The sequence below is a fragment of the Oryx dammah genome, unplaced genomic scaffold (genome assembly GCF_014754425.2).
Source record: "Oryx dammah isolate SB20612 unplaced genomic scaffold, SCBI_Odam_1.1 HiC_scaffold_26, whole genome shotgun sequence".
Classification (NCBI taxonomy): domain Eukaryota; kingdom Metazoa; phylum Chordata; class Mammalia; order Artiodactyla; family Bovidae; genus Oryx; species Oryx dammah.
The window spans coordinates 35,567,874-35,582,141 of record NW_024070210.1 but is presented as its reverse complement, the minus strand read 5'-3'; the positions used below and the strand labels follow the sequence as shown (position 1 = coordinate 35,582,141).

Sequence of the window (14,268 nt, the reverse complement as noted above, 5' to 3'; positions counted from 1 at the left end):
TCTGAATGGGAATATAAAAGTTTCCCCTTTAACATGCCTCACAGAGGCTACTGGTTATACATGTTTGGACTGAATACGCTGATTGTGGTTTCTAAATTCAGTTCTCCTTATTCTTTGTGAAAACTTCATTGTGACTTACTTATCTCAGGGGAAAGATTCTTGTTTCTAGCTTGATACTCAATTATGTTCTTCTCTTCCTCTGTATCACATGAATCTAACGTGCTCTCTTACCCTTTCCTCACACAAAGCCTTCAGGTGGCCAAGAAGGGGGAAAAAAAACCACGCCTTTCCAAGAAAACGAAATGGAGAATTTCATTGGTGGAAGAAGCACATGTGCCCCTCCTATCAGCATCACATCTTTAGAAATTTTGTGTAAACCCAGCACCTAGAGACTTTGAAGTCCGGGGCTGTTGCTGAGTGATGTGACTGTTCAATGGAAGCAGAGACAAGAAAGGCTGGTTAACAGGTTTCATTTTTGTCCTCATCAAGTCAGCTGCCTTTCTGGAGCACTTGCTGAGAGAGGCTTTGGACTAGTTATTGGGGAGACAGAGAGGAAGGAGATGGTTGCTGCCTCAGGGGACTCGCTATAATGTGAGGGGGCCAATGCATGTGCACAGCTGTGAAAATATTTTGTCTCGGAGGCTCGCCGTGGATTGAGGCAGGCAGCAAGGAGGGCCCTGATTCAAGTGGAGGGGAGTCAAGGAAAGTTCCTGGAGGGGGAGAGGCCTGGAGCCTCAGCTTGGAGCAGGATTACAGATTAGCCAAACGTATAAGGTGAGGGAAGGGCATTCTGTGGGGAGGGAACAGTATGCCTGAAAGCATGGTTATGAGACAGCTTGACCAAGTGCATCATCTGATGGCCTGAGCGCACGTGGGAACACAGTCTTGGGAGAAGGAAAAGCCAGATGCTAGGCTTTGCAAAAGATTGGAGCTTTTATCCTGATATTGAAGGAACATAGCAGCAGAAATGACCTGTTTAGGTTTACAGGTTAGAAATAGGACTTGAAAGGAAGCGTGGGAGCTGTATCAAGGTAGAGGATGGAGAGGAAATTCTGGATTTGGAGGCCAACTGAGAGGTCGGGGGTATTTTGATAACCAAGGAGAAAGATGAATTCGGACCAAGTCGAGCAGAGGAGACAAAAGGAGTCTGTTTGTAGGGTCTTCAATAAGATAGACCTGAGAGAGCTCTGAATTGAATGGTGCTGATTGAACGTAGACAAGGATAGGTAGAGCAGGAGGATTTGAGGACGATGCCCAGCTTTTTTGCCTGGGACATCTGGGTAGCCCATGGTATCATCAATAGCAAATAGTTAATAGGAAAAAGAAGCAGGCTGAGGGGATGGAGTGGAGCGGGCTGAGTCGGGCACCTGTGGAAGAGTCCAGTGGAGGCATGCCAGCCAGGGCCACGCTGCATCATGCTCTCCCCTCGCCCAGTCTCTCCAAGAGCCCCAGCTCCTCTCCTCCCCTGCACAGTTTAAGCATTCTGCCTCCCTGTGTGTAGTTCATGTCGGGGATTCACTAGGCTTCTGGCTAGCGATGTAGATTTAGACTAGTGAAGTAGATTTAGGACTTCTGGCTAAGTCCTGTAGATTTAGGCTTCTAGTGGACTTCCCTGGCGGTTCAGTGGTTAAGGCTCTGCACTTCCAGCCCAGTGGGGCACAGATTTGATCCATGGTCAGGGAACTAAGGTCCCATATGCCACTGGGTGCAGCCAAAAAGAAAGATTTAGGCTCCCCAGAAGCTCCAAGATTTTCTCATGGCATTTGTCAGTGTGAGAGGGGTAGAGGTGGGAGGTGGAGTCTGCTTCTCTTGATGTGAGCTTCAGCCTCACCATTACAAATTAACTCTGGCTGGTATTCTTAGGAGGCGTGGCATTTTGTTAGTATAAAAATATAGGGGAAATTGAAACTTACATTGTTTGTATATAGACATGATAAAGGTAAACTAGAAAGCTTTGGTTCCAGTAACCTTGATAGAAATAGCAGTTAAGAGTGGAGGGGACCAGTGACTCTGAAAATAGGCTCAGTTTTTCTTTTCTAAAGAATCTTTCTTCAATGAAACTTATATAATATTTTTTCTCCATAGCAAAGGAAATATATTCCCTATTCTGAAATAGCTCCTTTGGGATTTTGAGTTATTTTTGAAATGTAGACCTTTGATCTTCTGCCTATCTTAGAATGAGATTAGAAAAACATATATATTGAGAAGTGTGATTTTTGTAAGACAAAGGGACCCATCAGAAACCTTTGTAAGAAAGGCTGTGAATCCAGTTTCTGAGGGTCATAAGGGTGTGAGTGACAGAAAGGGAGTGACATAGCCCCGTGTGTGGCTGGGACACTTTTCAGCACAGCTGTCATGGGAACAAGTTACTATTTTCTGAAAGCTGACTTTCTAGACGCTGTCTTGAATTCATCTAATGTAAAGGCCAGGATTTAGTAAATTTACTTCACTTTATTTCCAAATGCCAACATATGACCTTTGTGGTTGGGTCCTAATGGGCTCAGACTTGTGCTCCCTCTTCTCAGATAGGCTGAGAAGCCCTGATGTCTTTGAAAAGCAAATCCCCAGGATTCCCCCAAATTCTAACAGTCATGAGACTACCACTATTCCTTACCAAATGTGTGTCTTCTGCAGTACTTCAAGCACAGCTTTCAAGGTAGAACCCAGCCACTACTGATGCAAAGCAGGCTGAGAATAGAACACCGCTTAGGACTGTCATAGCCAATGGACACTGAGAAAAATTGAGACCCTCTCTTTGTACCTAACCCTTCCAAGTGGTTATTTTACCCAAACTCAGCCATCTCTATGCCTTCCAAGACCCACACATGCTCCCCACCAGCGTGGAAGCCAGAAGCCACCGTAGACATGTCCAGGATGGTGTAGCCCCCTCTCAGCTTCACAGGAGACCAAGGAGCCTTCTTTCTTTTGCTCAGAGCCTGGAACAGAATATGGCTCCCCTTTTAACCTAACCAGTAAAGAATCTGCATGCAATGCAAGAGACCCAGGTTCAATCCCTGGGTCAGAAAGATCCATGGAGAAGGGAATGGCTACCCACTCCAGTATTCTTGCTTGGAGATTTCCGTGGACAGAAGAGCCTGGTTGGCTACAGTCCATGGGGTCACAAAGAGTCAGGCACTACTAAGCAACTAACCTCCTACTACTGGAACAGAGTAGGATTATTCATTCTGCTCTAGTCAAAAATACATACGGGCTCTAATTATCTTGCTGGTGCTGCTGGACTTCTATTCTTCATTTTTGAAAGATGTGTTTTCCTTCTGACTTTAACACTGAAGAATTAGTCCCTTTTCCCTCTTAAGTTGGTTCTTCTCTCCCTCAAAGACCAAGGATGCAGTCAGGTCTTGGAGAGAAGGAGGGGGTTGTTTGCACTTAGCCTGGCTTTCTGTGGCCAATGGGAGCTGCTAGTCCATTGCAGTTTCCAGGACCACCACAGTGAAGCTTCTTATGGAAAATGAGGTTGTGATGGTTCATGGTTCTCTTTTCCAGGGATGCCTTACTCCCTGCCTTTTATATCGCTCCCCATAGTGCGTTCTTCTGCAGTATCACTTCCATCTTTCTCTCTTGCTGGGTCTCCTTGTTTGTCAGATACGTACTGCACCAGCCTATTGACTTGAATAGTATTCCAGCAGGAGGTATTTGAGCAAAGCAGCCCAAGTTTTAATCAGAGCCCAGATTCTGTATAAGCTGTTGTGTGCACCACAAAGCCTCTCTGTGGCTGATTTATACAAACTCTAAAAGGTAAACAGAAATCAGTGTAATTGGAAACTTGATCCCATTGGTGAAGACCAAGAGGTAGAGAGAGCGCGTGAAAGACAGATGAAGTACTATTATCAAAAATGGCCCAGAGAAGATAAAGCACCATGGACTGCAGCAACATCTAGAGGAGCTTCATAAGGATGGACCCTGTGGCTCGGTGGTCTGCAAATGGATGGTGCCATTTTCTCCCAGAATCCACCTTCCCTCTGGCCTTCTCTTGTCAGTTTCCTTCACGGGCTTCTCTTCCCACACCTTCCTCTAAAGGCCCAGTGCTTCCAGGGCTTCCCCTGGGCTCTCCCTTCTTCCCTGAGGGTCTCACCCACTTCTGTGGCTGAAACACCTGCCATGTGCTACTGCTGAGGGAAGTGACTCCCAGCACAGCCTCCTCTTCAGAGACCTTGATCAGTCGTCATCTCTATCTGGATGGCTCAGAGGATGATCCTCTGCTGACCTAGCGTGGCATTCCCCGTCTCTCTCCTCTCACCCCAGACCAGCTGCTCCCCTGTACTTTCCCACTGAACCTGACCCAGGAACTGCCTTAGGCTCTCTCTCTCCCTCATTCCCTGTTCTTCCTTGATATTCAAGGGCTGTGGATTTACATCTTTTCCTTCCCCACTGCGCTTCCCAGCCATCTCAGAGGGCTTGGATTTATCCCCTGACCTCCACTCCCACATTCGCCAGCCCTGCCTTGACATCAACAGCCTTCCCTGATCTCACATACACATCTCACTGTGCCTCTATTGCTCAGGTTTCAGCAGTCCCTCCATCACCCAAGCATAGGTCAACTTTCCTAGTTTCGGCATTACAAATCCCAGTCATCTGGCCCCTGCCTGTTTGTCCCACCTGGTGTCTAAGCTCTTCTCTAGCATTCACCTAAGTCTTTGCTTGGCCTGGAATGCTCTCTTGGATCTCAGCTTCGCTTATGCACTGCTGAGACGGCTTCCTCATTATGGTCTGCCCAGTGAGTCAGGACTAATGCTACTGTGAAGCTACCCCTCACTGCCCATGGCCAACCTAAATGCCCGTCATTCTGTGCCCATCCCCCAGAACTTTGAGTAGAATTAGCACTTGTCCTGCAACTTTTATACTTTTTTTAAATTAGCCTTTCTTTTTGGATTAAAAACTCCTTGATGGCAGGGACATGCCTGGCCCCTGTAACAGGCATTTAGTAAACATAGAATGAGCAGATATCAGGATGCCCAGACTTGGCAAGGAAGTCAGCATATAGGTAAAGCATCTTTATCTTTCTCATACTGCATAAGAGAATTGGCTTGTCCATTGGCTTGTCCATCAGAAACAGCCCAGATGAAGCTAAATGACTGTGTGCCAGCCAGAGGCAGGAGCCCAGGAGGCATGCGTGCTTTCAATCATGTATCCACCACTCCAGGAAACACCCCTGTTTGTACATGTCTTCCAACCATAGCCACAGCTTTGCAGAATAAGAAAAGAAGGTCTGGGGTTAAGTTAGCTGGTTCTCAGCTTTGCATCCAACCATGTAGCATCTGGACCATGGGAAAGGACCTGAGCTTTTAGTTAGAGTTTGTCCCTGGCCAACATCTTACAGAATCTAGCCTCCCAAGTCATTGGAATTCCTGGCTTCAGAGGAGTGAAATGGTCAAGACACTCAGTTCTCTGGTTTGTTTTTCTCTTAATGGAGTTTTGTTTTAATCCCTGGAAAAGGAAGGTGCCTCACCACCAACCAGAGTCCGGGGGGTGGGGTGGGAAGCAGAGGTTAGTAGGCTACGTTCTTAAGAGCTGGAATTTCCTCTTCTTTGTTCATCAGTTCACGCTGTAGGAGAGGGCACATAGCACTGAGCTAGGAACTGACCCTCTAGAAGCAGGTCAGCATGCCTGCCCAGGGGACATATGGCCAAGAAGAGCTTGCATTTCCTTGGAACAAATCCAGAAATAACTCTTCAGGAAGGTCTTAACTCACCATATTCTGAAGTTGTATAGGAACCTTTTCTAGGAAAATGATTCCCAGTGACCTACATTTCGATTAAATGAGTGAGGCAGGCTCTTCATCCCTCTAACCAGGAAAATTCTAGTTGTCAAAATACTTTTCTAGAAAGAAATGAGCACTGATTGGACTGAGATTTGCCACACCTAGATTTGCACCCCACTCTCCCCAACTCTTAAAACGCCATATTGTCATCTTGGCTTATATAGCAACCAGTTTGCAACATGATTTAGTAGCTCGGGATTCTATTTGTCTTATCATCAGTGGATTTTGCATAATCAAGTTGTAGGGCATCCAGTGAAAATGTAGCCCATGAAGTTGCTCCATACTCTTTTGTGACAGATTGTACCCAAGTGTGGCGTTGAGTTACCCAGACTTCTTTGAATTGTGATCACTGAGTTTTCTGAACAGCTGCTTGGGGCCTTTCAAAGATGTAAACAGCAAACGTGAAACCTGATGACCAAATAGTAACATGTTGGTGGCATAAAGCTGAAGCTATTTGTTGCCCACTCTGTGGAAGTATTAGCATTGTTTTACAACAGCAACAAAAACATGGCGGAGAATCAAGTCTAGTCAAAGAGCTCCAGGATATCACATGAGGGAAGTGAATGCCCTCGACTGTTGATCCAACCACAGTTTGAGTTGAGGAGGGTATAAGGGGTTGGTATTATGTATCTCAGGAAGCCCTGTTTCTTTATGGTTAGTGATGGTCCCAGTGGGACTCTCTACTTGTCACAGTAGAATGAAGGGCCTCAAAGCACAGAATCAGTGACTTTTTTGCCTGAACTAACTGAGTTTTTCTTAAAATGCCATTGGATATCCAATTCTGTTTCTCCAGAAATTCCTCTTCTTTGGCCTCCATATTACTGCAAATCAAAAAGTAACCTCACCAGGCCACCCACTTTCTCCCTCTTTATCTTTTGAGTTTCATGTGGTAATCCCATACCTACATTCCCTAAATCTAGATTCAGTTCACCCAGGAGGCAGGGTCTGATTTCAGAGTAGGCCAGGCCTCTTCAATTAATCCCAGTTGACTAGTTTAAACATTAAAAAATTAGAAGGTTCCTACTAATTTTGTAGTGCTTATGGTCTCTGTCAGTGCCTCAGAATAAAGCACTTAGCAATAGACAGTATCTTGCAATCAACATGGTTAGTAATGGGTAATAATTCATAGAAAGCTTGAATAACGTTTCCCCAGTGCTTCAGCATTTCAGAGGACTTTAAAGTTACTGTTTATTCAGCCTTCCCATTGATGGGTTATTGGTCCTCATTCTACAAAAGATGATACAGTGTAGGAAAAACCTGGAAATCTGGCAACCCAACTCTAGTCCCCATTTCCCCACATACTTGCCCTGTGATCTAGATGTAACGACTTAATTTTCTCATCTGTAGAATAAGTCAGGGATGAGGGAAGATGATTCTAGAGACTTCTCAAAGATCCTATTGCTCAAAAACCCTGACTTAAAAAAATATGGGCATGTGCTTTGTTTTGGTTGTACTTAGAAAGGTAATAATTCTCCTGTGGATTTTCAATACAGTTATTATTTAATTTTCCTAATTGTAGGATCCCAAACATGAGACTTATTTCAGATGTACTTTGGAATTCCCATTATCCCATAGTCTAGACAATCTTTGGACCTTCAGGTCCTGATATTGGGTTGACATTCAAGGAGAGGGTCAAGGACAATTTCAGATATATGCCTTAGCTTGAAGAAATGGTCAGCAAACCCCCACCCAACACACACACTGTGTGGTAGTTTAGAGTCCTGGATGCCCTGATTCCCACTAGGGAATAGGAAGGCAGAAGAATGATCAGGCTAATGACAGGGACTCCACGCATGGTCACCCCTGCCTGGTTTGCTTGTTTTACTTTCCCGATCACTGTGAAAGCAGTGGAAACAGCATATGGGGATCTGAATTAAACCGAGAAAGAAATTATCTCGAGGATGAAGATCATCGTATGTAGTTTAACATTCTAAGTCAGGTCTTTCTAAACCAACAATGAAGTAGTCTGCCTAAAGCAGTGAATCCTTGCCATCTGGGGGGTTATGAACCCCTTTGAGAATCCTACAGAAGCTGTGGATGACCCAGCTGCTCAGAAAGCCACCTATATATTCACAAATTGGAATGTAACTTTAAAGAATTGCTGTGTGCTCTGAAGCCCAGGGACCCCCAGGTATAAAACAAAGTAAGAGAGCCCAACAGTGGGAATATCAGAACTAGACCAAGCCTTCTAAGTTGGTAATTTGCTGCCAAAATGAAACAATGAGTAATGTAAAGATGATTTTCTTTTTCCCTTTTCTTTTCTCTGACCACCATCTTCTTTCCTTTTCTCTCTTCCCACATCTCTGGTCATCTCCTCTCTTTCCCTCTCAATTTCTCTCCCCATGTCCTGCACATTGTGCACCACAGATGTGCCAGCCTGGTTAAAAAGCCTCCGCCTGCACAAGTATGCCGCGCTCTTCTCCCAGATGACCTACGAGGAGATGATGGCCCTCACTGAGTGCCAGCTGGAGGCTCAGGTACGTACATGGGAAGGCGCCCCAGGTGGAACCTTGCATTCAAGTCTAAAGCAGACCTTGTCTGGACCCATACCTGTACCCACCTAGTAGCTTGCCTTATTCTAGGACCTGCCAGGTGCGGGCCAGCATCACATGATAAGGCTGGGTTCTTGCCTTCGGGGTCCAGTACAAGATGGAAGACAAATGGGTAACCACAGGACAAGTGAGGTTGAGTAAGAGTGTTATGAAAGAAAAAATAACCTAGGTGTACACTCCTACGGTGCCGGGAGGAATCAGAAGAAACAGCATTGACCAAGGCCTCTGAGAGTCTGTGTCCCTGCTTTTGTTTTCATTGCCCACCTGCTCTGTCTGCTTGGCCAGTGCTGGTTTGGAGGATGACAGATTGGTGGTGAATTTTTCAATCTTAGTTACAAATCAGCTAATTTCCAGTAGTTAGGAAGCAGAAGCACCAGGTCCTGAGTCAGACCTTCCCCAGAAGTTGCTCAAAAACATTCAGACTGATCTTATTCGAATGGAGAAAGTTGTACAAAATATTTTCTAACCACACTGAATAACATTACCCCAGGTCTCAGATGGCAGTCCCCTGCTGTGTGCCATAAAAGGGCAAGTTCCTCCTTCCTTCTGTGGATGCAGAAGGCCAGGCCAGTCAACAGAACCCCTGAAACTAAGCATGTTTCCTACCCTGCTGTGCTTGAGCAAATAGATCTGACCAATGTCTTTGTTTCCCTTGTTTAAAATGCTATTTGCATTTTCAACTTGACCTCAGTTTCCTTTGAGCGGTGATTTGAGAGAATTAATGGTCTGAACGGGCTAATAGTATTTCCCCTGCAGGAAGAGAAGATTGTACCAGTTGGGGCAAGGCTGGTCTGGCCACAGACCTCCCAGCAGATCCTGAATTCCCATTGCATATTCAGTACCCGCGGTTAACCTTTGCAGGCCTGGCTGAATACCAGTATTGAGATGTAAGACAAAGCCCAAAGTCACTGCACATTCTCAGAGAATGAAAAGCCCTAATTTCAACTTCCTAAGACTTCTCCCACTGCTTTTTATCTCGATCGCTCCTTGAGATCCTCAGGATTGATGAGAACTGCTTCTAAGAGCATTCTTATGTTTGGGTCAAAGTTGAGAAAAAAAAATTTTTCAGTCATCACTTAGTCAACTTGAGGAAAAAACAAGAAATAATTGACACAGAGGGCAAAGCCCGTGGCCAGCACAAACTTTTCAGAGTAAAAATTCACGTGAACCGAAAGTCAAGGCTAAATAGTAATATGCTCCCAGTGTTTCATCTTAAAGATGGATTTAGATGTCACTAGAGTCTTAATTTTCCTCAGTAAAGGCAGCACCTCTGGTGTTTTCATCTTTTCCACCTTTAACGGAAATTTTATGAATCTTTGCAGAAAGTCATCAGAAGTTTATATTACAGATCTGATTTGAGAAGGAACCTTCTATTTGGAAATCTTCAGTCTTTCTAGTCAACATATGTTTAACTGAATCCTAGGGCTCTTCACTGCTACACAGTTTATTAAGATAAAATCCATAATCCTAACTGTGAATCCCAATCTTCTACCTGAAATGATGGCTGCATTATTACAGATTTAAGTTCTTCTCTATTCTGATTTTCCTTGTGGAGACTCAGGAGGGCCTACAGACTGATAAAAACCAGCCTGTGTTGTCTGACACCGGGTGAGAATTGAACTGGATTTCATATCTCCTCGAGATGGGTAAACATAGAAAAGCTTTGAGAAAGCAATGCATATCTCTGTATGGGACTGGAACGTTCAGGGAAACTGGAAGAGACCAAAACAATAAAACCTGGACACAAGGAAAGAGTGTATGACTTAAAAATGATGTTTGAAGACTATGAAGAAATTTCATGCTGGGTGGGATGATTGGCTGTTTCTTGTTCTCCTAAAGGTCACAGGGAAAAGACACAAGCACATGTGTGGTCAGATGGAGTTAAAATATTTAGTAAGAAGAGGTTGATGATAATGGATATTGAGGAGTTAACAACATTTAGTAAGAGGTTGATGACGGTGGATGTTGAGAGAGACGAATGGCTATTTACTAACCTGCACACACGCGGGAACCAGGAAGACAGTAATGTACTAAATAGCTTCCTGGAATCTCATCATCATATTTTGATGCCTAAAAATATGTTTTTAAATCTAACTTTTACTTCATTACAGAATGTTACCAAAGGCGCAAGACACAAAATTGTCATCAGTATTCAGAAGCTCAAAGAGAGACAAAATCTCCTGAAGTCTTTGGAAAGGGTAAGTTATCACCAAGTGATGGACCATTTCTACCTTCATGGTGGGAAAATGAGTCAAGGGAAATTATATTCTCAGTCAAAAGTGTCATCGGCAGGCCTTACAGAGAGCAACAGGTTGTTTCCTTACCAAAGTCAGAAAAAATGAAATGATTTTGAAGTTTATCTCCTGGTTATACACACTTGTATGGAACCTGACCACTTAAGTGTACCTAAGCCTTGGGTCCAGGCATCTCAAAACTGGCCCTCCCCTAGCTCTCAGGAAATGTTTTACATACATTCATTTCTGCCTATATACATCTGTAGTGATTTAAGGAGATGTTCAGCCCGCAATCAGAGGCTGAAATTTTGACGCATCAGTATTGGAAACAAACAGATGAGCCTCAGTCCCACTGTCCACCCAGGGAAGGATCTGACTTTGAGAAAAGCTGCCCACAGCATGACAAACACCTACAGGTTAACACCCAGCTTCCACGTAGAGATCACAGTCTTTTGGTGGATGGACATAGTAGACTCTCCGGAGAATAATTTCAGCCATTAACTTACCAGAATGGGTCCCTGTGACTCTGAAAGGAACTGTCTCAAAAAAACAAAACGCTGAAAAAGAGTTTATTCCATTGTTAACAGCAGTTCATCTGCTGGTACCATCTCTTTTTGTTTGCTGCCCAAGTATGTTTTCTTCTTGCCTTTGTATCTGGATGTCAACCTAGTGTGGATGTCATTTTTAGGACATGTGGCTTTATGACTTCATCTAAGGTCCAAAAGCTACCCACTACAGTATTCTCGTCTGAAGAGTTCCATGGACAGAGGAGCCTGGCAGGCTACAGTCTGTGGGGTCACAGAGTCGGACACAACTGAGCGACTTATTTTTTTTTAAGGTCCCAAAAAGAACAGACCTTGTAAGCTGGTACTGCCACAGCCCCAGTGGGGAGATCCTTGTGCATTGCTGTTGGGAGTGGTGGGTGGGAATGTATTTGCTGCTTGCAGAGCTTGAGTTGTAACCCCTTCTAGAAATCCCAGGGTGCCTTTGAAAGGGATCAAAGAACTAAGGCATGTAAGGCTAAAGCAAATTTTGTGAACGCATAAACATTGCAGTGTAATGGAAATTTTTTAACTTATTCACAAAGATCTGTGTGTGTATAAGTTTACATACAACATACAAAATTATGCTTAATGAATATTAATGAATAATTAGTCGCTCAGTCATGTCCAACTCTTTGAGACTCCATGGACTATAGCCCACCAGGCTCCTCTGTCCGTGGGATTCTCCAGGCAGAAATACTAGAGTGGGTTGCTATTCTCTTCTCCAGGAGATCTTCCCAACCCTGGGATCGATCCCGTGTCTCCTGCATTGCAGGCAGATTCTTTATTGTCTGGGCCACCAGGGAAGCCCAATGAATATCATATAAAATACAAAGTAATATACAGTTATAGAATATGCATCTGCAACTTTGTAAGGAAGGTGGCTATTAAAACCTCTGGATGGATAGACAGAGGCTACTTACGGGTACTTCCATGATGAAAGACCTGTTCTTAATTATAGTGAATCACAAATGACAAGTAACCTGTCCAACTGAACCTGAAGTTACTGTTGTTCTTAATTTATGCCAACTCCTTTACCAAGCCATTCATCTAACAGGTTTATTGCCATTTCTATGTAACTTCTCTTTTGGGAAATATTCAACAGGCCAATTTTCTCCTTATCTGTTAAAAAGCACAGAAAACATTTTGCAGAAGGATTCGATTGCTAAGATTATGGTTTAAGAGCGGTGTTTTCTGCTCTTATTTCTGGAGCTTCCTTCAAGAACTCACTCATGTCCTCTGTCACTGAGGGTCGTGCACCCACCTGGGAGACAGAGATGGCGCTGCTGTAGGCTCCATCTCTTGCAGTGCTGGGCCGAACCAGCACATGGAAGCACAAGGGCAGCAAGGTGGTTCGGGTGGCCCTCATATCCCACTGACTTTCTATCTAGCCTTTGATAATTCGGTGACACTATGCCCTATATTTCACACCTAGAATAATATTGACTCCACAAAAAACAGAAAGCTTTCTCCCTGGACCACTGGATTGGGCATGTTAAAAAAGATGACAAATGTAACACAGAATCTGAAAGAAACTACTGGCCAAGAGGAAAGCACGATGAGTTTATTTGGTGTGACTTCTTTGAGGAGGAAAGTGGTGGATCACCGTTTTGGGCTTGCCTGAGAACACCTGGGTTTAGACAACTGCAAGCTTGTGCGGTTAGGAGCTGATGGCCTGGGGGAGGGAGTGAACCGCAGTGTCCACTGAGGACTCAGCCTCAGCTCTGCTGTTCCCTCTTCTCTGAAACCTGCACCTCTCCTGCTCTGCAGGGAGATGGCTCTCGGTAACCTGTTCCCACATAGGCCACCTGCGACAGGCTCCCATTAGCCATTTCTCTGGCATTCCCAGACATCCCCAGCTGACTGTGCTGTTGGAAGCGCTGTCATCATGTCCTTGCTTCCAGTGGCATTCTTACATCACACAGAACCCAGAGATTTCTAAGGAGATGGCTGGGGCCCCACCCGTGGCTAGTTCATAATCAGCAGCTGCTGCAGATCACCTCTATGTCCAGAGCACTTCCACTCAGTTACTGAACACTTACTAAGCAGCTGCCTTGGACTCGATTTCCCCCATCCTCACTGGAGGCAAACCGTGAGGAATTCGAAGTCCCCACCCCCGGAGAGCTGGGGACACGAGGTGCCGCAGATAGACGCGTGGTGGTGCGGTCACAGCCCAGCGTGGTCAGCACCATCACTGAGGCCGGTGGGTGTCTTCCTGGGATGAAACAGAGGACTCTGCTGTGGTGAGGACAGAGAGCAGAGGGGCCTCGGTGCTGGCGGGGTGTTGGGGAAGAGTGGGCCCTGAGGCAGGGTGGGGGCCACGACCGTGGAGAATAAGAGAGTCACCTAGCAGGAGTCTGGGCATTGGCAGGAGGTGCAGGCTCGGGTGTCGTACCATTTGGGAACCAAAAATAAAGGAGGAGTTACTAATGTTGAAAGGACTTCCCTGGTGGCTCAGACAGTAAATTGTCTGCCTACAATGCGGGAGACCCAGGTTCGATCCCTGAGTCGGGAAGGTCCCCTGGAGAAAGAAATGACAACCCACTCCAGTACTCTTGCATGGAAAATCCCGTAGACAGGGAAGCCTGGTAGGCTACAGTCCATAGGGTCGCAAAGAGTCGGACACGACTGAGCAACTTCACTTCACTTCACTTCACTAATGTGAAAGAGGTGGAGTTGAGTTTAATGGGTGGCGTCTACAAGTAGCAAGACGCCCCACTGGAAGTAGAAAGTCAGTGGCCCAGAGAACAAGTTTAGAATAGAGTCCACAAGGGTTTGAAAGACTCCGTTGTGGGTCGTTTATGTGTAAATGGCCAGAATTGTGTGACGAGTGATAAGAGCTGAGGATGGACCCTGGATGGGGAGCGCCAGAGGACGTGGAGGGACCAAACAGTGATAGAGCCCAGAGGGTGGGAGGGCTAAAGAGGGGATGTCCCATCAGGAGCCAGAGACGTGTCACACCTGATGACTGAACACTGCTCCCCGGAACCGGCCACCAGCAGCTTCCTGATAGCCCTGATGCAAAAGGGTGTCAGGGAGATGGGAGGGGAAGCAGGAACCCAAGAACTGGAGAGTGTAAATGGTACTGAGGCCTTGGGGTCAGGCAGTGCAGACTTCGCAAGATGTTTGGTGGGAAAGGTAAGATTAGAACGGTCACTGGG

The 14,268-nt window shown here is 45.4% G+C and overlaps 1 protein-coding gene across 3 annotated transcripts in view; it reads left to right on the top strand.

Annotated features, from left to right (window-relative positions):
- SAMD4A (sterile alpha motif domain containing 4A) overlaps positions 1 to 14,268 on the top strand; it is a 226,037-nt gene that overhangs the window by 174,451 nt on the left and 37,318 nt on the right. For all 3 annotated transcript variants that reach the window (XM_040226398.1, XM_040226400.1, XM_040226399.1), the window contains 2 exons: positions 8,147 to 8,256; positions 10,443 to 10,529. In XM_040226398.1, coding sequence (XP_040082332.1) covers positions 8,147 to 8,256; positions 10,443 to 10,529 — 197 coding nt within the window. The remainder of the gene's footprint in view (positions 1 to 8,146; positions 8,257 to 10,442; positions 10,530 to 14,268) is intronic.